This window comes from Orcinus orca, chromosome 1, assembly GCF_937001465.1.
Source record: "Orcinus orca chromosome 1, mOrcOrc1.1, whole genome shotgun sequence".
NCBI classification, from domain to species: domain Eukaryota; kingdom Metazoa; phylum Chordata; class Mammalia; order Artiodactyla; family Delphinidae; genus Orcinus; species Orcinus orca.
In genome coordinates, this window is record NC_064559.1 from 188,168,914 (window position 1) to 188,193,851 (window position 24,938).

The 24,938-nt window shown below is 51.5% G+C and overlaps 2 protein-coding genes across 4 annotated transcripts in view; both read left to right on the forward strand.

Moving 5' to 3' along the window:
• The window catches only part of SNRNP40 (small nuclear ribonucleoprotein U5 subunit 40), a 45,783-nt gene extending 39,709 nt beyond the window's left edge, over positions 1–6,074 (forward strand). The window contains exon 9 of the mRNA XM_049713753.1: positions 6,029–6,074. Within this exon, the coding sequence (XP_049569710.1) occupies positions 6,029–6,059 (31 nt within the window). The 3' untranslated portion in view covers positions 6,060–6,074. The remainder of the gene's footprint in view (positions 1–6,028) is intronic.
• An 810-nt stretch (positions 6,075–6,884) lies between these two features.
• The window catches only part of NKAIN1 (sodium/potassium transporting ATPase interacting 1), a 49,351-nt gene continuing 31,297 nt past the window's right edge, over positions 6,885–24,938 (forward strand). For all 3 annotated transcript variants that reach the window (XM_033422338.2, XM_049714276.1, XM_004266556.3), the window contains exon 1: positions 6,885–8,755. In XM_033422338.2, coding sequence (XP_033278229.1) covers positions 8,702–8,755 — 54 coding nt within the window. In that variant the 5' untranslated portion in view covers positions 6,885–8,701. The remainder of the gene's footprint in view (positions 8,756–24,938) is intronic.

The window sequence follows — 24,938 nt, forward strand, 5'->3', positions numbered from 1 at the left end:
CGAACCCGCGTCCCCTGCATTGGCAGGCGGACTCTCAACCATTGCGCCACCAGGGAAGCCCATAGCCTCATCTTTGAAGGCTCACAGGGCAGAATAGTGGGGAGGGAAACAAAAATCAGGGCTTCTCAAACTTTTCCCCGTAAGTGCCTTAATGGCAGAGGAGAATGAACTGGAGCAGGAGGGACTCCTGAAATTAATAACTTTGAAATCTCACCTTGAATCTATAAAATGTATGATTCCCCCTCTCAACTTTCTGAAAACTTTCAAACATAAAAATTGAAAGATTAACATAGTGAATATCTGTATATGTTCCATCTAGATTCAATAATCTCTCCTCTGTCTCTCTCACACACACACTGTATATGTACAACCTTCAATGACTATTGAAAGTAAGATGCAGACATCATAATTCCTTACTCCCAAATATTCCTAAATACTCCAGCAGGTATCTATCTCCTAAGAACATTCTCTTTCATAGCCACAATCCATTACCGCATCTAAGAAAATTAACAGCAATTCCATAATACCACCTTATGGTCATATTAAAATTTCCCCAGTATTAAAAATGTCTTTTACAGCTAATTTTTCAATCTAGATTCAAGTTTTATGCTTTGGGGTATTCGCTCTAGTGTCTCTTAATCTAGAACATTCCCCCATACCTTCTTCCCCAGTGAAATTGACTACTTAAATGTATGTGGTTTTGTATGCTGCTTCATAATATAGCTGTGCTTGTTTTACATTAATAAATGTTTTAAATGACTGAGCACCAAGTAAAACTGACACTCCAGGAAGATGTACCTTATTTATCTGTGCTCTGTGTCTTCTTATGTCCTTGTTTTAGAAACAGATATGAATAAGCAATTCAAATTCAATCTAATACATACTGTCCGAGGTATACCTACAAACTAGGAGGAAGTGCCTCAGGAGAAATTAGAAAAAGTTTTACTGAGGAAATGACACTTTAAGTGAATCTTAAAGGAAGATTGGAAATTGGGGAGCAGAGGGATCTGGGAGGGGAGTAAGTACAGTCTGATATAGTGGACAACTTCACAGATCACCAGAACTCCTGGTGCGATCAAAAATGACACACAGCACATGGTGGTGGTAACAGCATGTTGGGGGAGTGACAGATGAGTAGGAACCTTGGAAAGTGTTGGAGCCAGATTGCAAAGAGTCTAAAAGCCAGGTGGGGCAGCTCTGGGCTTTGTTCCATGGGAAGGAAGCCAGCAAAGTTCTCTCAGTACTCTGCCCAGGAGCTCAACCACACCTGAGGATGCTTTTGATTCTGGGTACCCTCCCAGAAAATCATTATAGGGAACTGTTGTAGGAACCAGGGGAGATAGATGAGATCAGTATCTTCAAACATCAAAAGACTACCTTGGAAAAGAGAAAATGCTCTTATTCTGGGAAGCCTCAAAGTGCAAGGCCAAGACAAGTGGATTATAAGAAGACAGACTTAACACTCAACAAAGAAAGCAGCTGAGTCAGAGCTGTCCAAACACAGAATGGTCAAGAGATGCTCCTCTCTGGAATGTACAAGCAGAAGCTGGGTGACCATTAGACAGGAATGCCTGTGTTATAATTGATTTAGAGGGTTAGAGCTGCTCAGCAGAATCCCTGGGGAGTGTATTTTTTAAATACCTGTAACCAGGTCCCACCTCCAGAGATTTTGCTGAAGTTGAACTGGTGTGGGGCCCTGATTCAGATGCAAGTGGTCTGCACACTAATATTTGGGAGCCACTCAATTAGAGGACCTCTGTGGTCTTTTCCAACACCATTGTTCTATGATTTTACATGCCATTTACCTCAGACTCTAAGATGGTAATTTTAGGATTCAGTGAATTGTTGGCTGTGAAAGGATGTCTGGGTCAGTCAGGGCTTATGGAAAATGATAACGGGGTGGGGAGCCAGCAGGGGGTTGAGAATCCTATCAGGGCATTTGGGACCTGCTGGAGTGGCCAGGCCTGAGCTGACCCCATCTGTCTTCCTATCCCCAGCTGGCCCTTGGGCAAGCCCAGTGCAGCATAATAAAGGCCCAGCGAAGTATGGGGCCGATTGGAGAAGGCCTCCTGCCATCTCTCAAAGTCCCCAGCTCCTTAGGGCAGACTTTAACTGAAAGCTCAGGCAGCTGCTAAGGGCTAGTGAAAAGGGAGATTCGTCTTGGCTGTCAGCAGATTCTGTGCTAGGGATTCTGGAACGAGACAAGGAAAGTCAACTTTCTACAGCTTTACTGCCTGCCATCAGAGCTGTTTAGGGTTTCGTGACCTAGACCCTGCCCATTCACATACACCCTGTTCTTCCTATTCCTTTATTCTCAATCATTTTTTTTAAGATTTATTTCTTATTTATTTATTTATTTTATTTATTTTTGGCTGCATCGGGTCTTAATTGCGGCATGTGGGATCTTTGTTGAGGGATGCAGGATCTTTCGTTGCAGCGCGTGGGCTTCTCTCTAGTGGCGTGTGAGTTTTCTCTCTAGTTGTGGCGCGCAGGCTCCAGGGTGCGTGGGCTCTGTAGTTTGCGGCACTCAGGGTCTCTAGTTGAGGCGCGCGAGCTCGGTAGTTGTGGCGTGTGGGCTTGGTTGCCCCATGGCATGTGGGATCTTAGTTCCCTGTCCAGGGATCGAACCCGTGTCCCTGCATTGTAAGGAGGATTCTTTACCACTGGACCACCAGGGAAGTCCCTCAACCATTCTTTCTTAGAAATTGTTTTCCTTTTAAGATTTGAAGGAAGTTGGCTGGACAGGGGTGGTGGCAGGAAGGAGGTGACAAGCAGTAAAAAGTATGTGCAGAAATTAAAGAGAAGGGGTCATAGCTCCTGAACACAGCTTGCTGTTAAATACTTCTGTGTCTGCACTTCTTTTTCTTTTATTTATTTATTTTTAATTTTTCTTGCACTTCTTTTTCTGTCTGGCAGCCTGTATTTCAGGCATCATCCTTTCTCTGAAGTTTTCCATCACTGCCTATTCCCAAGCAGAGTTAGCCATTCTTTCCACCAATTGGTTTCTGTACCTCATAGGCACTATGCCCTTCTGTGTATCACTCATAACTGTCTGTTTATATGTCTGCCTCTCCCACAGGCCCAAGAGTCACAAACTCAGATGCCATCATGGCCCAGAGAGGAAAAGCAAATGGGTGAAGTTGCTGGGTTTAGGGAAACAAGCAGTGGACGATGTCACACTGCTGGCCAGTATGCTAACCCTCAGGCTTTTAGCCCAAGGATTGTCAGGGGCACCTATCCTTTTCATCTTTGGTTCCAAAGCTCCTAGCTCAGTGCCTGACACAGTAATGGAACTTACCCGGAGGTCTTGAGAACCAGCTCTGCCCTAACGTGCTGTGTGACATTACAGAACTCACTCAACCTCTCTGACATTCAGGTTCTCCCTTTCTTTATCTCACGCCTCTTCAGAAAAGGCACTTTGCAGATCATCTAGGCCAGTGGCTTTTTCACTTTGTTCCTGAGGGACTTTGGCTTGAGGGGCTGATCTTCACAGGATGCAGGGGCAGACTGAGACAGCAGGTTCCCAGTCCTCTTGCTCCACAAAACCAGAGTGGTCCAACATTTTTTCAGTTTTAGAAATATATGATTTCTTTTGAAGAGAAGCGTTTGCTGCTAAAAAAATTAAAGTTCAAAAACCGTAAGGAATGCAGTAGGAATGGTATAGGTAGTTCTGCCTGTATTCAAATCCTGATTCTGCTACTGCCTTGTTGTATGACCCCAGGCACATGATCTAACCTCTCTGAGCCTCAGTTCCCTGTCCTAGAAACTGCTGGTGGTGATAATAGTACCCACCTCAGAGGGCTCCTGTGAGATTTAACGTGTTAATGCATAGAAGTTGCTCAGAACAGTGCCTGGCACAGAATGCTTAAGAGGTGTTAGCTACTGTGATATAATGAGGTCTTTGTCCCTAGTCTTGGCACAGAGCTCCTAAAACTCTGGGAGTGTCCTCAGTGACAGGTGTGTCTCTTGTTATTCATGAGTCCCTTTTGATCACACCTGAGTTTATTCTAATGAGATGACTTAGGAAGAGACCCCTCAACAGACTCAGGATGGGACTGGTCACCAGAAAGACCAAGTGATTAGAGATGAACCTTTTAGCCCCTCCTACTGAGCTCCAGGGAGGAGGGGTGGTAGCTGGTGACCAAGCTTTTTAACAGCTCTAGAACAATGAGATCCAGAGCAGCTTCCAGGTAGGTGAACCAGATGGGAGGGTTGTGCACCCCTACTCCACAGAGACAGAAGTGCCCAGGACCCTTCCAGACCTCACCCTACAGACCTCTTTGTCGGGCTATTCATTTGTCTCCTTTATAATAAGCCAGTAAATGTAAGTAATCTACCTTCCTGGGTTCTGTGAGCTGTTCACAAACAAATTATCCAACCTGAGGAGGAGGTCATGGGGACCCCTGATTTATAGCTGGTTGGTCAAAAGTAGGGCTGGCTGGAGACTTGCAACTAGCATCTGAAGGAGAGGCAGTCTTGTGGAACTGAACCTTTAAGCTGTGGGTCTGCGCCAACTCTGGGTAGTGTCCGCATTGAATTGAATTGAATTGTTGGACAACCAGCTGGTGTTGGAGAATTGGTTGGTGTCAGAAAACACCCCACAAACTATAATTAGGGAGCACGTTCAGTCCTCTAACTTGGAAGGAGAAATTAATAGGTTTAACATTTCTGCTATCTTATGAATGAACTTTCTCAGAAGCTTTTAGTGTTTTAACCCAGAGAGGGACTAATGGTGGAAGATTCAGACATGGTGACTAGGCTTGGTTTAGGGCAAGGGAAGGACCTAACAGCTCAGAAATGTCCTCACTTCAGCAGCTCCGCAATGTGCCTCTCTCTAGGGCTGACCATGATCCTGCCTTCTTACTCAGGAAGCGTGGGAATGTTCTGAATCATCTCTGTCCTTTACTTCTAAATCCTGCTTCATTTCCCCCACATTCTTTCCCTAGTCCAAGGGTTAGTCATCTTTTGTGTTGACTACTACAACACAACACTACCCCTCCTGACATCATCCTCAGCTCCTAACATCCCCAATTTCTTGCCAAAGATGTTTCTATCTCTTCCTATAGTTAGATTGCCTTCCCCCTTAGCATCCTGGACTTCCCCGTGGTAAAGAGAGCACAAGGTATGCTAGGGCCCAAGGCAGGAAGATCATTCATTCACCACGTATTTGTTGACTCCTGACGTGATCCAAGTCCTGTGGGATATAGAGATAATTTATGACACAGTCACTGTCTTCATAGAGCTCAGTCTATTGGGGGAACAAAATCAGACAAGGACAGTAAATCCCAGTAAAATCTCTCATGGAGATAACACAGACCACATGTGATCCCAAAGGAGGGTGCCTCCTTGAGGTCACAGAGTGTTAAGGAAGGTCTGGGTTGGGTGGGGGAAGTGACAGGTGAGCTGAGATCTGAAATTTGAATAGGAGGCCTCCAGGCTGAAAATTTGGATGGGAGATGCATTCTAGACAGACCTACACGTGCAAATCATGGAAGCGAGAGATGGCATGCTGTGTGTGTGTGGTGTGGGCAAGACTTCGACTAAACAGAATGGCTCAGGGGCAGAGGCTAGTTCTGCTGATGTCAGGCCATCATCCCTGGTCCCATAGGACAAACTTAAGAGTGAGTCAGCCTGGCGCTGGAACAGGGCGTCACAGGAATGATGTGGTACAGCCAACAGCCTGGCAAAGGCAGGTCACAGCCCCAGTGGAATCCACTGTTTTTAGGATGAAATGAGATAGTGTATGCCAAGTACCTGGCTCAGAGTAAGCCCTCAATAAGTGGGAGCCATGATGGTTATTATTACTGAATTGCACTGTTAGTGTCACAGAGGGAACTGGCAGACGCTCTGTGTGGAAGAGGCCCTAAACAGGATCTCCTAGAGAACTGTTACATCTGGGCTGAGACTTTGCGGGGCTGGTTCTTATTCTTTTGTGGAAAATATACTTTGGAGAATCTGATGAAACCTGTGGACCCTCTCCCCAGAAAATGACACATCTGCTCAGATGAAGATTTGCATATTATTTCAGGGACTTCACAGACTCCTGGAGGCCTGTCTAGTCATGGAACCTGGTTGGACACAGCTGTTACTCGCCAAGCATGGCTGAGAAAAGTTCCCACTGTTATCTCGGCTTATTATTCCAGGTGAAAACCTCAGCTCATATAATTTCTTTTTTTTAAATTTTTTAATTAATTTTTATTGGAGTATAGTTGCTTTACAATGTTGTGTTAGTTTCTGCTGTGCAGCAAAGTGAATCAGTTATACGTATATATATCGCCACTCTTTTTTAGATTTCCTTCCCACTTAGGTTACTACAGAGCACTGAGTAGAGTTCCCTGTGCTACACAGCAGGTTCTCATTAGTTATCTATTTTACACATAGTAGTGTATATATGTCAATCCCAGTCTCCCAATTCATCCCACCCCCCATAATTTCAACTCTACGAATATTCTGTGTGTTTTAAAATACTAAGTGGTTGGGACTTCCCCAGCGGTCCAGTGGTTAAGACTCAGAGCTTCAAATGCGGGGGGCACGGGTTTGATCCCTGGTTGGGGAACTAGGATCCCACATGCCGCACAACGCAGTCAAAGAAGAAAAAAAAAGCACAACTAAGTGGCGAATAATAAAATAAATAAAATAAAAGTGGCGGCTGACAAGTGGGTGGAGGAGGGAGACCAGTGAAGAGACCATTCTGACAGTCCAGGGAGAAAACACGACTGGCTTCAGGGGCATGTGTCCTCTGCAGCCACACAGGGTCCTCCCTGTGCTTGGTTTTATGGTCTGCTGTGTCTTCCTTCCTAATGGGCCTTAAGGAGTCTTGCGTTTTCATTTGCACTGGCCCCCACAAATTATGCACTGGACACAAATTATGCACTGGACACAAATTATGTCACCAGTCCTAGGAGAAGTCATGCATTTGAGTGCTTACTCTGTAAACAGCGCCTAAGTGGCAGTGCTGGAACTGGAACCCAAGCTGCTTGGCTCCAGAACCATGGGTCTTAATCTGTGTCATACTGTTTTCTGAGTTCAGAGGGCCCGTGAGAGCTGACAGGAAGGAAAAGAAAAGAAACATTGTTTCTTCTGCCAGAACACTGTTCACCAGGCCTTGGCCTCTCCTTCCCTCCTACTGTCTTCTCAGTATCAATGCCATGTCCTCAAGGAGGCCTTTCCTGGTCTCCGGACCTGAGTTATGGCCCCCTTATTCTTTCACTTTTTGTTATCCTTTAAGGTACTCATCAGAATATTTCATTATTTATTTGCATGTTTTCTGGTTTTAATGACAATTCCTCACTAGACTATTCTCTCAGTGAGTGCAGGACTGGTTCATCCCCTTAATCCCCAGTGGAGAGCCTGGTAGGTAGTAGGTATTTCATAGATAACAGCTGGAAGGTAAGTTCACAGAATGTAATGACAGGTCAGATGGGATAGAGGAGCGGGGAGGATGCCGCAGGGATTCCCACCTGAGTGATGCTATCCCTATATAAGAAGTTAGGAGTGGGGCTGGGATGATTCAGTGGACTGGGGATGTGTTTGAGAGCTTGAGTGCTTTTGGAGGGGACGCCTTGAAGAAGGCAGTCTTCTACTGGCAAGCCCTTCCTGACTCCCTCCCCACTGCAGCCTGGGTGAGGGGCTGGCCTCAGCCCCCTGGGCAGACCGCTGCCATCAGTCATCTCCTGCTTATGCCCCTGGGGGTTGCCTGTTCCCTGGCCTGGGAAGCTCAGTGGGTTCTGGAACAGTGCTGCAGGGCTCATCTCTGGATCATAGGGCTCCCAGGGGTGTGTATGTGGTCAGTCGGGCTCAATAAATGCCAGTAGAAGAAAAGAGGGAAGGAAGAACTCAGGAGGGAAGCTGGGATGGGGAGCAGATCTGGGAAGTGGAGTGGAAATAGAGGGCCAAGGTTGGAGCCGCCGGGCCCTAGAGACAAGGTGGACAGAGGAATGCTCCAGCACCCTCGGGAGGCCAGGCACAGAGCTAAGTGCTTTATTCACCTAACTGCATTTCATCTTTGTGGCAACACTGAAGCAGTCATTATTATTCCTATTTTGTTAGGAAAACGGAGGCCCAGAGAGGTGACGTGATTTGCCCAAGGTCACACAGCGAGTGAGCAGTGAAGCTGGGTTTGACCCAGGGCCATCAGTCCCCAAGCCTGCACTCTTGCCACTTCACTCCTGCCTCTCGCCTCTGCTCTGCGCTTCCCTCCCGCTTCTCCCCTCCCTCCGCTTGCTCTGCCGCCCCGCCCCACCCCTCTCCTCCCCTCCTCTTCCCTCCCTTCTTTCCCTCCTTCCCTACCTCTCGGCGGCGGAGCCACGTGGTGGGGCCGGGAAGCCGCGGCCGCCGAGCGCCCGGGCGGCTGCCCCTGCTGGGCAGTGCTGCTCTGCGCTGCGCCGCTCTCGGTGCCTGCGCTCCCCGCTCCGCGCTCCCCGCCAGCCGCCCCGGGGCGGGAGGCGCGCCTGGCGGCCGGCCGGCCAGACAAAGGAGGCGCGGCAGAGCCGGCGCGCGGGCGGACTGACCATGGACTCCGAGCGCGAGCGGCCGGCCGCAGCCCTGAGGACCCGGCGCTCCCGGGCCCGGCCCTAGGCGCCCGGCCCCGCCGCCCGGGGCGCCCAGCTGGGAGGACGCGGAGCCCGCGCGGCGCGGAGGAGGCGGCGGCCGCCGAGCTAGAGGGGCGCCGCGGCGAACGGCGCGCGCGGCCCCCAGAGCCATGGGCAAATGCAGCGGGCGCTGCACGCTGGTCGCCTTTTGCTGCCTGCAGCTGGTGAGCGCCGCGCGCCCGGGCGGCCGGGCCGGGTGGGGCGCGGCGGGGCGGGGTCCCGGGGCGTGCGGTTGGGGTGTGTATCTCTGTGTGTGGGTCTGGGGCGAGCGCCCGGGTTGGGGGGTGGTCTGGAGTCACGAAGCGGACGGGCGGAGCCTGCTCGGGCTGGCCCGGCTGTCTCTTTGTGTGCGCTTCTCGCCCGGCGCTCCCCAGTCCCCGAGTGCGTCCTGTGCACGAGTCCCCGGCCCGCTCCGCGCCTGGGGCTCGGCGCGTCTCGCCCGCACTGTACGAGCGGCCTTCTGTTGGGGAGATGCGCTGTGGGACTGTGGCTCACCGGGGTTTGGGGGTGTTTCCGAGGCTGGTGTGTGGATCCGTTGAGGTCACTGCCGTGTGTTTTCCTCTAGATCACTCGTTTGCGTGGGTCTCAGCCTCTGGTCTCCGCCCCAGTGTTTCTCACAAAGTCTCTGCTCCTGTGTGTGTCTCTCTCCTGGTTTCTCCTTGGTATGTCTCTAGATCTCTGACCATTTCTGGTCCATGTTCATTTGTGTGTGTCGGGACCATAGACTCCAGGAACCGTTCACTCCTTTGTGCTCTTCCTGCCTCCCTCTATCCTCCTGACTGGGCAGGCCTGGGAATGGAGAGCCCCTCCCTGGAGAGGGTCACAAGGAGCTACCAGGTCCTGGGCCAGTCTGACCAACCAGGTGGGGATCGCCCTCCCTGCTTTGGCTGAGGCCACAGGCATTCTGTCAGTCACCATTGCCACCAGAGTCGGGGTGGGGGGGAGGCAGGCTCCTCTGCCTGGGCTGGCACTGATAGGGTTGGGATACTTGGGTGCCCTGGGGAGGATGGGAGCATCTGGGGACACTATACCTAATCCCAGCCCAGGGAACTCAGGTTCTTGTCTCAGGGAGGCCAGTGGAGTGAATTTGGGGGCCGAAGGGGACCAGCTCTGCCCTTCAATTCAGACTCTGGCAGGTGAATTTGGGAAGGTGTTTAAGGAGAGGCCAGGATCTCCTGCCTACCCTAGAGCTGAGGCCCAACAACTGGGGACTTTGGGGGCAGAGGTGCATGGGGACCTCCATGGACGGAACTCAGGTCTGAGTCTGAGTTGGGGGAACCTGAGCCTCACTACTGCCTGACTCCGTGGTCTGGGTCTCCACTTTTGCCTGCATCCATTGCCCTTCCTCCACCACAGGTGTGTACAGTAATGCAGAATGAAGCTTTGAGTGTGGCTATACAGGCCTCCTCGTTCATCTTTTTTCTCTCCTCTTGTGGACCCCAGCCCCAAACTTGCATCCACAGACCTGCCCTCTTGGGCAGCGGTTGAAACAGCTGGGCCCTGAAGATTGTAGCCCTGCTCCCAGCTGTGGGCTGCAGGGCAAGTGACTTCCCCGGGCTGGGCCATCTTGGTCGGCCTCTCGGTGAATTCCTCATCCTTGAGTGTGGCACAGGGTATTAATTAAGATCAGGTAGAATGGAAACTCCAGAAGGGCAGAGATTATCTTCCTTGTTCCCCCTAAATCCGCAGCAGCTGGAACAGTGCCTGGCACTCCATTAATATTTGTAAAATAAATGAGTGAATCAGTTATTTGGCAACTCCAGGCTCCCAGTTCCTCTTTATCTCCTTTGAGGAACATAAAATGCCAAGAAGTGCTGAAATTTTCCGAGGAATTTTTTTTTCTGTGTTAATTTTAAAATTTTAAACTAGGACTTTTTTTTTAATTAGAAAAGTAACACACACATATTATAAAATGATTAAATCAATAAATAACCAAACAGAGCAGAAGTTAAAGACGTTTCCTTCTATGCCCAGTCCCATACCCCAAAGGTAAGCACTATTAACAGTTTGGCCCACGGTCATTCTCTGTTGATGATAATAACAGTGGTTAGCTTTGGGGAGCACTTACTAGGTGCTAGGTACTCTGTAAGCACTTTTCCATGTATTAACTCATTTAATCCTCCTAACAACCCTATGAAGTAGCTTGCCCAAAGTTCTACAGTTAGGGGCCAGGCTGTGAAGCCAGACAGCTGACCAGCATCCTCTGTTGCCTTCTTAACTGTAGAAGTAGTTCTGGCTCTGGTGACTCAGGGGTCCCTTGGGAGGTGCTTCCTACTCTAGAGAGATGAAGGTGGCGAGACAGTATCCCTGCCTCTCACTTACGTGCCTCCATAGCTCTCCCCAGCTCAGCTAAAGCCACGCTTCCACTTGGAGGGCTCACCAGCACAAGGGGCTCTGGAGTTAGACAAGACCTGGGTGGGATTCTGATCCTTCTACATCCTGGCTGGGTGCCTTTGGGCAGCTCGTGAGGGTTACATGACATAACCTGGAGAGGTGCTCTGAGGAGGGACTTGAAAATTGGTCTCTTGAGTCTGTTGCTCTGTCTGGTCCGATGGCAGAGTGGGTCCCTTCAGCTGTCGCTAACCCCCAGGAGCCTTCGCTGCCTGGCAGCTTTGGTAATGTGCTCCCGGCTGCTGGAATTCACCAGCCTGACATCATTCCAGGGAGAAGGGAGCCTGTTTTCTCATCCAGTGGACAGGCGCAGAGAAGGAAGAGACTGTTAAATGCTGCTCAGCTGAAAACTTTAGAAGAGGAACTACGTCGTTCTTCTTTCTTTTGTGGGGCTTGATGATTACAAGATAACAGGCCAGTTCTAAACACTGTTCTGTAGTTGGGGTAGACTTGCTTTGGGTGAGGGAGTAGGATGTGAGGGTGCACTGGAGGGTGGGAGAAGGAGGTGGGGGCTGGACCGTTCAGGTGGACAAGTAAAGGAGACAAGACTCTGGAGTTTGACAGGACAGACGTGGGTTTGAGCCCTGGCTCTGTCACTTCCTAGCTGTGTGATCTTAAGCAAGTTGCTTAACCTCTCTGAGCCACAGTTTTGTCATCTGTTAAATAGAGATGATAGAAACAGTTCCCAAGTCTTAGGGTTGTTGTGAGGATGAAATGCATATAGCTTAATGCAGATGAGCTTAGCACTGTGCCAGGCACAGAGTGAGCATTCAACAAACTATAGTTTTTGATTGTTATTATCTTAATGATGTATACCCTGGTATGCTTCCCTGGAATTGTGACCCAGACATATCCAAATGCCCTCCTGCAGTCTTCCTTTGTGGGAAGCAGCAGGTAGTTGGGCATGGAGCTAGGAGTCAGGAGGCCTGGATTCAAGCCTGCCTCTGCCACTGACATCCTGTGAACTTGGACAAGTCTTTTCCGTACTGCAAGCCTTGGTTTTTCCCCATCTGTAAAATGGGAAGAACCATTGGTCTGTGTCTCTGGGGTCCTGCCAGTTCTGCCCATCTGGGACCCTGGGAGGATGTCTGGACTGGCCTGGAGGTTTCTGTGTGTCTCAGTCTAGTTCCACTCTGTAGAACGTCTTGGGTGCCTTGCTTTCTCCCTACTTGGCATATCATCTTAACATTATTAATGCTATTCACACCCTAATTTTTATGTGTTTCCCTTTTCCCTCCCCTGTCCAAACCCTGCCCTTCTTTCCTGGTCCACCTCCTTCCTGAAAGCTTACAGGCTACTCTATTCTTCCAGTAAAAGGATGAACCAGGGAGATTTGCCCAAGGGAATCATCATCAATTTCTTCATCATCACCATGATCGGTCCCATTTCTGGAGTTCTGTGCTAAGCAGTTTATATGCATAACCTCATTAAACCCAGTGAGCTTACATATGTCAAGTGCTTGGCAAAGTTGCCTGGTACATGTTCAGCGATCGATAAACGTTAGCTGTTTTACTGTTTTTATCCTTCTTATTTTTATCCTGCAAAATGGGATAGATGTTTTTATGAGCCCCTTTTTCTGATGAGGAAACTGAGGCTCAGAGAGGTCTCTAAGCTAGTCAGTGACAGCACCAAGATTCATGAGCTCTTTTGCCGGAGCAGAGAGCCACCCTCTCCGCCCCATGTCACTCTGCTCCTCACGTTTAAGCAGCCCGTGACCTCAGACAGGTCTCTTCACTGCTTCAGGCCTCAGTCTCCTTATCTGAAAACGAAAATGATACTGTTTCAGTAGGATCACGCACGTGCCTGGCACCATGAGCCAGTGTAATACATCACTGCCATGATTGTACTTGTCCTGGCTGTGTGTGACCTTGGACACATGCATTCGCTCCTCTGGACCCCAATGTCTTTCCCTGTCAAAGAAAAAGAGTCTTCCTTACCTCTCAGAGTTAGAAAAAGGGCTTAGGCAGCTGCCATGCACACAGTAGGTACTCAGAAAACACATCGGTTTCATTCTTTTCCCCTCTGGAAAGCTCTTTGCTTTCTGGAAGATGGTGGGTGAGGGGGGAAATATGTTGCTTCCTGCTGAGCTGCGAGTAATGGTGTGAAACGTGGTCAACCTGATTGATGTCGTTATTAGCAGCGGATGGTGAAGACATGAAGACCGGAGGGAGCTAGGCTCTGCAGGGGCCTGCGTTCAGAAGCAGCTGCATCTGCAAGCTCATGGCTTCCTGGGGAGGGGCTGGCTCTGCTCTGGGTGCTTCAGGTCCTTGGGCCGGGCTTCAGAGTCAGAGCACGAAATCGACCCTCTTTGTTCTTTATACCTCTTTGACAGGGTAGAGGCTGGGGTGATCAAGTCCCTTTTGCAGATGGACAGACTGAGGCCAAACTGCCCTCAAAACCCTTATGAGGTGGGCAAGGTGGAATGGAGCAGGGCCCCCCGCCCGGGAGGGGAGGTGCAGTGGATGGCCCTGGTTCTGCTCCTTTGCAGGGGTGGTGGCTGGGGGATTTTGACATAAGTACCCCATAAATGGCAGCCGCTCTGACATCTGGCACAGAGGGGTGAAGGACCTCTGGGATCAGGCAGACATTGCTGCCTTGCTTTGTGACTTCCAGAAAGTCCCTTACCTTCTCTGAGCCTCTGCCTCTTTCCTGTAAAGTAGTCAGGACAACAGCTCCTACCCCGTGGTAGTTTGGGAGGGTTCCCTGAGATGGTGCCCAGACAGCACTGGCCCAGGCAGTGCTCCCTGCGGCTGGCTGTTACTTGCCTTGCAGTTTGGATAAGTCACTTCAGCCCCCATCTCTGCCTGGATTAGAGATTTTAGTGACCAGACTCATACCCATAAACTCTTCAAGTCTTAGTTTCTTTATATGGAAAACGAATGGTTCTGTGGGAAATAATAACAACAACTTCCTTGTATTTGGTGTCTGCTATGAACCAAGCACTGTGCTTAAGTGCTCTGTATACCTTGTCCCTTGTTACTATCTGGCTTATCCACGGCCACATAAATAGTAGGGACAGAACGAGCATTCACACATCAGGACTCCACAGCTTCTACCTTGGATGCCCTATTGCTCCTCCGTAGGATTGTGGCGATGCTGGATGTGGAAACCGATGGAGAGATCTAAATCTTTCTTCATCCATAAAGGGTTGTTACTAGATGCCAGACCTTCTGAGCTGCTTATTCAAATGCTAACCCCATCCCCCATCCCCATTTCTCCTCACCCCAAGCCCTGTGTTGGGTTTAAGGGAACTGTGATGCAGGTTAAGAACAAGTTATATGGGAAAGAAATTAACCTGTATTGAAGAGTTATGAAGAGCCCTCATAACAACTCTATGAGATAGGGATGGTCTTTATACCCAATTACTGATGGGCATACTGAGGTCAGAAGAATGAAGTGACTTGTTACCAAGGAAACAAAAGACACAGTCTAGGCTTCACATAAATGATCACAGGGAAAGGGTTTGAGAACAATTGCAAAATCTAGACCAAGTGGAGATGGTCAGCTCTAATGGTTGAAGCCTCTTTTCTCATCTCGTTTCAGGGAGGAGTAGGTGATAGGAGAGCAAGATGAGACCAGAGATGTGTTTTTAAAAGCTAACTCCTGGCCACAGCAGATGGAGCTGGCTTTGGTCTGGGGAACGCCAGTCCCAGTGCTCTTGGTCTCCCTGCTGGTCCTGGAGAGGGAGAGGGGTGGTGATTCGGAGACTGAGGGAGAGACTCAGGCAGCAAAGCACGCCTCTCTGGGACATGTGCTCCTGCCAGCAAGTACCAGGGTTTTGGAAGAGCAGTTACTGTGGTTGCAGGTTTTAATGGGATACTCTGGCCTCCTGGCCCCTGCCTTTCAGAGCAGCTGGTACATCCAGAGGCAGGGAGTTCAACTGGGAAGAGCTTGAGCTGTGCAGTCAGGCTGGGGTTTGAGTTCCATCTCTGCCTCTTTATAGCTGAGTGACCTTGGGCAAGACACTTAACGTCTCTGAGCTTCCACCTGCATTTCTCTAAATCAGGATACTAGTAATCGTCCTCAGAGAATTGTCCTTCCAGTAGGTAAGATATACTGAGTAGGAGCTCACAAAGGGTTCACACTCTTCAATGCCCCGGAAGTGAGACAGCAGGTTCTATGAACGTGAATATTGTGGGATGGGAAATGGACACGTCCTTTTTTTCAACCAGTTGAAGGCCCAAGTTGAAGCAGAGGTTCTGCTAAACCTTTGTGGCCTTGGCCTTACTGTCCCTTTATCTTCTCTTCTGTAAAATGGGAATAATAATTGCACATCCTTATGGGACTATAGTAAGGGTGACCTGAGATAAGGCAGGGAGAGCTCTGGGCACAGAGTCCAGCGCTCATTCAGAGGAAATCAGAGAGGAATCTTGGCTCTCTGTGTCCCCCTGTGTAAAGGGAGATGGTTGGACTCACCATCTCAAAGGACTCCTCCAGCCCTGACTCATCAGTGGATTCCATCCTTTCCCAGGTGGAGATCAGAGCTGCTGCCACATCAGCCCACCTTGCTGCAGGCAGCGATGACAGATGGGAGTATCAGGCTCTGGGGAGAGGAGGAGACTCCTGCCTCCAATGGCGTGCCTGAGGCTTGACACCTGGGTGTCAGGCTGTCAGGGACTCAGGTGACCTGTTCTTTCCTCTGTCTGTTTGAATGAGTGTCGGTACTATCCCCATCCCAAATACCTACATGGCATATTTGGTTGTAAGATCAAGTCTCAGACCCCAGAGGTTCAGAGCAGGAGGTTCTAGCCCATCATTAACCCCTGAGCCACTACAGGGGAACTTCCTGACCCCTAGAAAGGCAAAATATTGTTGGGTAAGAGAGTAAGTTTGGCCACCAACTAACCCTACCCTGAGTTGCGTTCAGCAAGTATTTATGAAGCACCTACAAAGTGCTGGGCACGATTCTTAGTGCTGGGTCACTTTAGGGTACAAACTATACCCTGAGCTGCAAGTCAGAATCCCAGGGTTCTGGTACTCACTTCCTGTGCAACTTTGAGCTGGCCCTGTCCCTCTCTGGGTCTCATTTTCTCCAGTCTGTGAAACCAGGGGATGGAGGAGAGAGTGTTGAACTCCATCAGCGGTCTTCAAACTATCTACAGAGGCTCTGCAGTGGTGGACTGACAATCAGGTGGTGAGTTCCCTGTCTCTAGCAGTGACTAAGAATTTATATGTAGGTTGGATGACTTGGATGTGTAATGGATCTAGTGATGATCCGAGTCCCTTGGAACCACCAAAGGCTGATTCTGGGTCCTGAGAGGACAGTGGCAATAGTGCAAAATGGTTTCTATTATGAATAATGAAAATTGTGAGCATTTTTGTGCTTTTTTTTACCACGTCCCTTTGCCTTAAGCATGTTCCCCCCTACCCCAAATCACAGAGCGTGGCAGAGCTCCTGGCACAGGAAGTGGGGGAAATGGAGTCTGTAGGTGCTTTACTTCCGTGCCCACTCTGGCTACCCCTTGCCCTAGAAGGAGAGGCAGCCCTGGGATTAGTAGGGTAGGGGTGGCTCCTATGCCTCTTTCTTTTGAGGTTGGGGGGTAGGTTCTGCAGCCCCAGCCTGAACCAGAGATGTGGGTTTTCAATTACAGAATTAAATGCACAATTAGGCATAATTACCAGTGCTCAGAGCCTGAGACTGCTCATAATAGGCATGTAATCTACTGCAGCCTCTGTTTATACTACTCAGAGCTCTCCCTAATGATGCTAGGATGCCTTCACACTGCACTGTTGCCATGGAGATGAGCCTGCCACTACCATGCAGGGCTGACAAATGGTGTTCTGGTCCTGGACTCCTGGCTTGTTTCTGAGGCCTCTGCAGCCAGTCCTGGAGTGGAGGGGCCGGCCAGGTGGGCCAGGAAGGCAGGTCAGCCCTCCCTGCCCTCTGACATACCCCACTGGTTTGAGCCAGCCTCAGAGGCACCGGGGAGGACAGGAAGGGGGGCGGGGTTCAGTCCCCCAGAGTCCTCAAGGCTGGAGCAGGATAGCCCAGGTACTGTGAAAGGTCTGTGGTTACCCATTGAAGCCATGGTCTGGACAAGGGGCCCTGCAAACAGCCAGCCCCCACAGAGGACTGGCTGTGCTCTGAACTGGCTCTGTGACTTTGGACAAGTCCTTGCCCGCTCAGGGGCTCGGTTTCCCCATATGTGAAATGTCCAATAAAGAAGATTTACTGAGCATTTCAAAGCACTGCCAACTGTCGCAACCGCTCTACCTGTGGTAGCTCATTCACCCTCACTGCACCCTTTTGTGGTAGACAGTTATGATCCCCGTTTTGCAGAAGCAGAATCTGAGGCTGCGGGCAGTTACGTCAGGCAGTGGAGGAGCTGGGATACCAACCCAGGTAGCCGGACTCCAGGCCCTACTCTTAACCTCTAGCGTATGGCCTCACATGTGTCATCCCTTATCACCCTCCCAGCAGCCCCAGGGCTGGACCACTGTTATCCCCATTTCCTAGATGAGGGCTCTGAGGCTCAGAGAGCTGCAGTTGATTGCCCAGTGTCACACAGCAAGGCAGTGACATAGCAGGTTCGGGCTGATGCCAAAAGCCAGGATTGCTAGCTTTGGCTTCTTAGTGGAAATCATAAAGAGTGAAAAGATTTACTTCCTCAAGCACATACCAAGGACCCCCTTGATCCCCCCCTGGACTAGCCCCAGCCACGAGGCAGGGAGGCCTGGGGTCCGCCCAGACCCAACGCTTCGATTTGATCTTGGAGGGAGTCTTGGTCTAGTTCTTCTCTCATCTGTCTACCCCCACCTTGATCACTGGAAACAGAGCGTATTTTTATGCTCTGTTTTTCTTTTCCACATTTCTCTGTCATTCGGCATATTATGGATACCTACTGTGTGCCAGTTCTTGGGGACCAGGTGGATCAGACACAGTGGAGAAACAAGACTGGAACACAGAAGTTTCAGGGTCAGATGGGCTTGGGTTAAAATCCTGCCGCTTAATGCATGACCTGGGGCAAGTTGCTTGACCATTCTGTGCCTTAGTTTCTTCGTCTGTTATGAGGCACCAATCTATACCTTGCAGGGTGTTGACAGTATTAGCAATAACAACTACCACTTACCAGATGCTCACTGTGTGCCAGGCGCTCGACTGAGGCCACTGTATGCCCTGGGTGAACCTTCATAACACAGAGTCTCTCATTGCCGTTTAACAGACAGAGCAACTGAAGTTCAAGAAGTTCAAGTGCCTTGCCCAGGGCCCCCACAGCCCCGAGTCCAGAGCCCCTACTCATCTTTACCAAGTGTCCCACCAGGATGGAGATGTGTGTGTTCCTCCTACCACTTCCCTGAAGCCCCTGGCTGCTTGGCCAGTTCTTAGGGAATGAGGCTTCCAGGTGAAAGGGCAATCTGAGGGCGACAGTGCCCACCTGGCACTGCCCAGGGTTCTGTCTAACTGGATGATACCCCATTGAAATCCTAAAGGCTGAGAGGAGGGTATCAGACATTACTTCACCTCTGTACTCTACAGCTGGGAAAACTAGGATTTTCCCAAGACCACAATGCAAGTCAGTGGCAGAGTTGAGACTGGGACCCAAAGCCAGTGTAGGACACTTCTTGTTACCTTCCTTTTACCCCCCACCAGTCCTTTGGAGAGAGGCGTCTGGGGGGCTGTGGTGTGTATATCTGTGTGTTTGTATGTATGCAAAATTGCACGCAGCTGCACGCCCAAGCATTTGTGGGGCAGACATTGGCACGTGGAGATTTGTGGATCAATAAACATCCCCTCCCGCTTCCTCCCTCTTCATTTATTCATGAACTCTGAACTCCTTGGCTCCAGAGAAACTGCCTGGAAGCAAGCAATTAGAGCATAATTAGAACCATTCCTATTATCAACTCTCAGCGGGAGAGGAAGGGGGGCTGCTAGGGTATAGGGGTGGCCCTAGGAGTTCCCATCGCCCCAACTCCTGCGGCTGCCCATTCAGCTCCTGCTCACCCCGCAGGGCTCAGCCTCCCTGGAGCCCCAGGCACTAGTCCATCTTCAGCAGAGAATAAGGACTTCCTCCCTGGAGGCATCGAAGCACTTGATAAAGCCAGGGAGGAGAGCTTTCTGCCTTGCATACTAAGTTAGAGTGGGTGATTTCCAAGTCCCTTCCACGCTGAGCTGCTTGGGTGCTCCCTGCCAGGGCCAGGGGCCAGGCACTGCAGGATAACTAAGAAGCACAACATGGCTCCCGCTTTCTAGAAAACATCCCTGTATCAGATTGCGCTGAATGAAGGCTACAATGACAATAGGAAATGGAAATGACCTGGAGGAAGCAATTTACCAGGCCGGGTTCCATTCATTGCCCGTGATTAATAGTAATCAGAACGGTACCAGCAGTGGATGTTTATGGATTGTTTCTAACCCCAGAGCCACTGCTCTTCCCCACCAGGTGTCCCACCAGCAGAGAGAGGTCACCCGGGAACAGGCATTCCTCCCCCTCTCTGAGGAACAGGAAGGTAAGATGCAGCGAGGTGCCAGGTACTATGTTTCTCACTTCAGATGCATTTTCTCACTTAATCTTGCAGAGAGCCTAGGGGGTAGATATTAATATTATCTCCAATATGCAGGTGAGGAAACTGAGGCTCGGGAAGTAACAAAGCCTGCCCAGGATAACGCAGGGTTGGTGCAGACTCACACCCAGGCCTTTCGGGCTCGAGAACCCTCCCTTCTCATGCTTTGTACTTGACTAGGCTTGAGGGTGCAGTTTGCTCTCTCTTGAACTTCAAGTTGCACCTTGTAAAGCTATTTGACGCACCCTCTGTGTCCGTCTCCTGGTCGAAGGTAACGTGTTGAATCCTCTGGTTCCTCTTTTTCTCACTATGTGCCAACAGCTGAAGAGAGAGTGGGAGAGCCCTGCTACTGATCTGGGTCACGGCCCCTAGAGCCAGCCTTGGCAAAGGAAAGTGAAGACCTAGCAGATGAGGGTGTGGGGCCTCTTGAGAGAGGCTCACCGTGGATAAAGGAGCCCAGGCTGTAACCAAGGAGACAGCCCCACAGCCCTTGGGCTGTGACAGGAGGGTGTGGCTTCATGATGGGGAGGGGAGGAAATTGCCACCTGGGGCCCAGATGGACAGAGGAGGGGATGGTGGGCTAGATTCAGTCAGAAGAGGAGCCTAGGTCTGTGATGCTCCCACCTGGGGATGGGGGTGGATATCTGACACCGCAGGCTCCCCTCTTCCCTTACCCTGTCCCACCTGAGGGGAGGTAGCCGTGATAACAAGCTCCCCTCCGTTGACCGTCTGTAGGGTGCTGCCCCCTTTCTCCGAGTGACAGGTGGTCACCCTGGTAATGGGCCCTGTGCCCACCAGGGTCTCTGCCTTCCCAGCGGCCCCTCCCTCACAGGTGAAGATAGATTATTCTGCCACACACAGCTGTCCCGCTGGAGGCGAGGGCTCACGTGAGGCCAGCTTTCAGATGTGGGCCGCTTTATAACACGGCTCCTGTTGCCTTCAGGAGGAAGTCCAGTGGTTCCCAAACTAGCGTGCATCACAGACACCTAGAGAGCTCGTTCAGATACAGATTTCTGCATCCTGCCCCGAGTTTCCGATTTAGTAGGTCTGAGGTGGGCCTGAGAATTTGCATTTCTAACAAGTTACAAGGTGCTGCTAATTCTGCTAGTCACACATTGAGAATTACTGGGCTGGCTGGTGGGACGCTAGGTGGCCCTGGCGGCCCCGCCAACCCTGACACTCACCACTTCCTAAGAGACTGAGCTCTGGCCACGTTGAGGTGAGCACACCAGCTGTACCTCACACCTCTGTGCCTTTGCACCTGCTGTTCCTGTCTCTGGAAGTCCCCTCCGCTCTTAATCTCCTTAAGGCCAGCTCACCCATCACTTCCTCTTTGGGGCCTCACTGTACTCCCGCACCCGTCTTCCTCTGGCCTCTGGGGACACCTTGCCCCTACTGCCTGCATGACGGCAGGCATCCCTCTGTTGTCACCTGTTCTCATTTCCACGTCAAATCGCTCTCTGTAGACTGTGAGCTCCGTGTGGCCTGGAGAGGCGCCTGAGCCATCTGGTCCTCAGAGCCTGGTGGTGAGTCTGGCCCTCAGAAGGCCCTCAGTGATGGCGATGGTTGGGTGAACCCCATAAGCAGGTGGAAAGGCCGGGTGAATAATCACAGAGCTTCTGTTTACTCTGTGTCTGGCCCTGTGCTAGGTGCCGGGGATTCTGTGGTGTGGGAGGCACCCGGCCAGTGTGGGCTCAGATGCCGTCAGTGTTCATGTTGCGGTGTGGCCAGGGACATACGGAAAAGCAGACGGTAAAGGAGTCCAGTGTTAAAGGGAGGGTTTCTTAGAGACAGTCTTCAGTGGAGTTGAACAGTCTGAAAGCAAGGCAGGAACCTTTCATGGACTTACTGCATTTACTCCTGACTACGGCCCCACCAGGCAGGAACTGTCGTCCCTGTTTTACAGATGAGCAAATGGGACCCAGGAGGGGGATTCACCGGCCACAAGTCACAGCACGCACATGGCAGAGCTGGTGTCTGCCTGGATTTCCTGATGCTCAATCCTAAGCTCTCTCCCTCCCCCTGGGCCGCCCGGAGTCCAGGCACCTGTGTGGTCCGAGACTCTTTCTTCGGAACGTGTCTCCAAGTGTGGGTTTACCAGTTTGCTCATGACAGACCCCAGGGTCCCCTGTTAGGTCAGCTCCAAGCCCACTTTCAGGACCTGCCAGGGCATCTCCTGGGAGGAGGGAGGGAGGGGAGGGAGGGAGCCTGTGCAGCTGGTGTGTGCGCCCCCGAGCCCCCGGGATAGACAAAGGCCGGCTGCCTGGGGGAGGGGCAGGTGTGGATGTTGCCTACATGTGTGTCCCAGGGTGTCCAGACCTGTGTATGAGGCCCCTGCACAGAAGGAACCCAGAAGGCACTGCTGTCTTCTGGCATGGAAGTCGGGAGTCTGAGAAATTTCAGCGCACAGGCTGGCCTTCCAGACCATTATGTCTGGATGGGAAGATATAACATATTTTATTTAAGAGTTAGTCAGCTTGATTTGTAACTTAAATATTTGGACACATGGTGCGCTGTTGGTACTCTTGCCTCGGTCCTGAAGGCCCCCAAATGTTAGCGAAGGGTCTGGACTTGGGGGTGGGTGCCATGAGAGGCTCCCAGGTGCCTCACCTGCCTCCGGCGATGCCAGCTGCTCCAGCCTGGCACTGTCTGTCTGCCGGTCAGCAGCCCCATGGGCCGTCTGAGTGGGCTGCTGTCCCCAAGCTGCCACTAGCTGTCATTCTCATGCTAGGCTGCCAGGGACACAGGGATCCTCCACTGAAGTGAGAGGCTGTCTGGGAATCACACCATGCTTGTCAGCTATGACAGGCTGGGCTGGTGGGCGCCCAGGCCTGATGGGGCAGGATGGAGGGTGTGGGGACGTGGTTTATCAAGGCCTGTGGCCAAATCCTTGACATACGCGATGGGCTCTCCCCCTCCCAGCTGCATGAGGCAACGGTGAGATGTCCTGCTTCTGCTGCTCCCAGGGAGTGTGCACGCAGGCAAGGCGCTCAGCCTCCCTGAGCCGAGCTGCTTCATCTGTAAAGTGGAGGTCACTGGACCTGCCTCTTCGGGCTGTTCAGCAAGTTCAGGGAGAGAATCCACGAAAGTCACTCACCTGGCACTTAGTCAACACTTAGGAAATGGGAGCTGCTGTAATTACAGCCAATGGGAATGGCATTGAGGCTCTGGGAGGTGGTGCGTCTGTAAGGCGCACAGTTACGACTGTTTGCTGAGTGGGAAGCTCCTGGCAGAGAATCCTGGAATGCAGGAGCCTGAAGGTCCCCAGAGACATCGTGCCAACCCTTTGTATGGATGGGTCCCCAGAGGCCCAGGGAGGCGGTAGGGCCCGAGGGGTTTAATCCCTGTCTCCTTCCCTTGCCGCCCCAAAGAAAGTCAGGGAGCCTGGCATCGGGGCCCTTCGTGGGCTGTTCCAGGAAGCAGGCTGGCGCCATTTCTGGGAAGGATGGCGGTTGGATGTGTGATTCCAGACAAAGAAACCCTGAACAAACATAAGCTTTCCAGGTGGGTGGAAGGGGGCTGCTCTTTGCTCAGTTCTGGGCAGCCATGGGCCAGCGGCTACAGCTAGAACCATTCCTGTGGTCTCAGTGTTTCTGGGCAGGAGTTGGTGGGGAGCAGGGGCAGGGTGCCACGAAGTCAAAATGCCACAGACATTCCCAGGAGATGGAGCTCAAACCCCACTCCGACCCCTGGTGACCTCAAGAAAGGGCCTCACTCTCCCGCTGTGGACAATGGGGACGACACTCCCCTAGCAAGATACAAAGTGTGTTACTCATAGACTCTAGGGCCAGAGGACCTGGATCAAAGCTTTACCAGCCGTGTGACCTTGGGCAAAATACTTTTCTTCTTCATGGTTCAGTTTTCCCATGTGCAGAGTGTCTGTGGCTGGCATGTTTCTGTGAGGATTAAATGAATCGAAGCATGGTGAGCGTCCAAGATGCTTGACGTATCATAAGCGTTAGCCGTTAGTCTCTCTTAGTGTCATTCTGGGGGTAAAGGGAGATGCCACCTGTAAAGGGCGACGCTCAGCATAGGCACACAGTAGGCGCTTGAGAACTATGTGTTCCCTTTCCTTCCTCCTGTAAACCAGGCCTGAAGATCTGGCAGGGCCTGGTCCTCGGGAGGGGCCCTCCCTCCACTCTTGCTGCCACACAGACAGTGCACCATCTTCTGCAACAGGCCCACCAGCAGCCTTCTGGCCCGGGGCCAGGAGACGATTGCAGGAGGCTGCTCCACTCTCACTCCTCAGCTCCTTTGCCCTTCCTTTTCATCTTCCCAGCCAGCCTCTGGGATGGGGGATGGGGAGGTGAGGACGAGATGGTCTCCTCGGGGCTGCAGGTATCTGGTTAAGAGCCAGGCTTTGGCTCCAGAACCACCTGGTTTGCCACGGCTCTGCCGCCTCTCCAGCTCAGATCTCAGGCTGCACTCCCCTCCATGGAGCAGGGGTGATAACCAATCCCTCACTCAAATGAGAGGGCGCGCGCAAAGCACTTGCCACAAAGCCTGGTGCACAGTAAGTGCACCCAAAATATTAGCCATCGATATTAATGCTCGTGTCGAAGTTCCGAGCCAGGCATTTTGAAGGGAAACACTTCAGCCCTGTCCCCTGGCAGGGGGGTGGAGGGGTACCCCCTCCCATGCAGGCCCTCTCCTGCCATCCCTCCTTACCGCCCTGGCTCTCACAGGCCCCACATGACCCTCTCCCCTGGCCAGAACAGAACACTGCGGGGTGGGGTCCCCCGGAACTTGTAGATCACCAAGGAGGGAAGAGGGTGACAGGAGAGTGGGGGGGTGATACTCCACTCACTTATTCCTTCATGCCACAGATGAATCAGAGCAGGAGACCTGCACAGATAAACAGACCTTTACCATATGGGGGAGTAAAGGCAGCACAGAGGGAAGGATGCTGGAAGCACCCTTCACCTCTCTGAGCCTCAGTGTCTGCATCTGTCCAGTGGGGCTAACGACGCCACGTTACAGGGTGGTGGCATAAGTCACGCCCTGAGCTGGGAAGGGCTGCTCAGATGCTGGCAGCTGCGTGATTCTCCATTGGAAGGAGAAGCTGGGACCCGAGCAAAGCCTGGACGGTGATGGGAGGGGCTCCTGAAGCCCCTGGGAGGGGCTTCTGTCGCCTAGCACCGCTGCTAGGCAGACTTCCCACCTGGCCTTTCATCGGGATGGAAAGTGAGAAGTGGTTGCTGTTGCCATAGCAGTGAGGCTGGTTTTCATCAGTATTTCCTCCCTGGGAGCATCAGTACAAGAGGTGCCACTGAATAAGTCAGGGAACTGGATTTTTTCCTCCTTCCATCAGGTCACATGAAGAGTGATTCAGTCGGGAGAAATGACCTCCCAACTCCTTCCAAATGTTGACTGGGAGCACTTGACCCCTGCAGTAGGTGCATATTCCTCCCCGCCCCCGCCCCCGCCCCATGAATCTTGACCCAGAGTACTCAG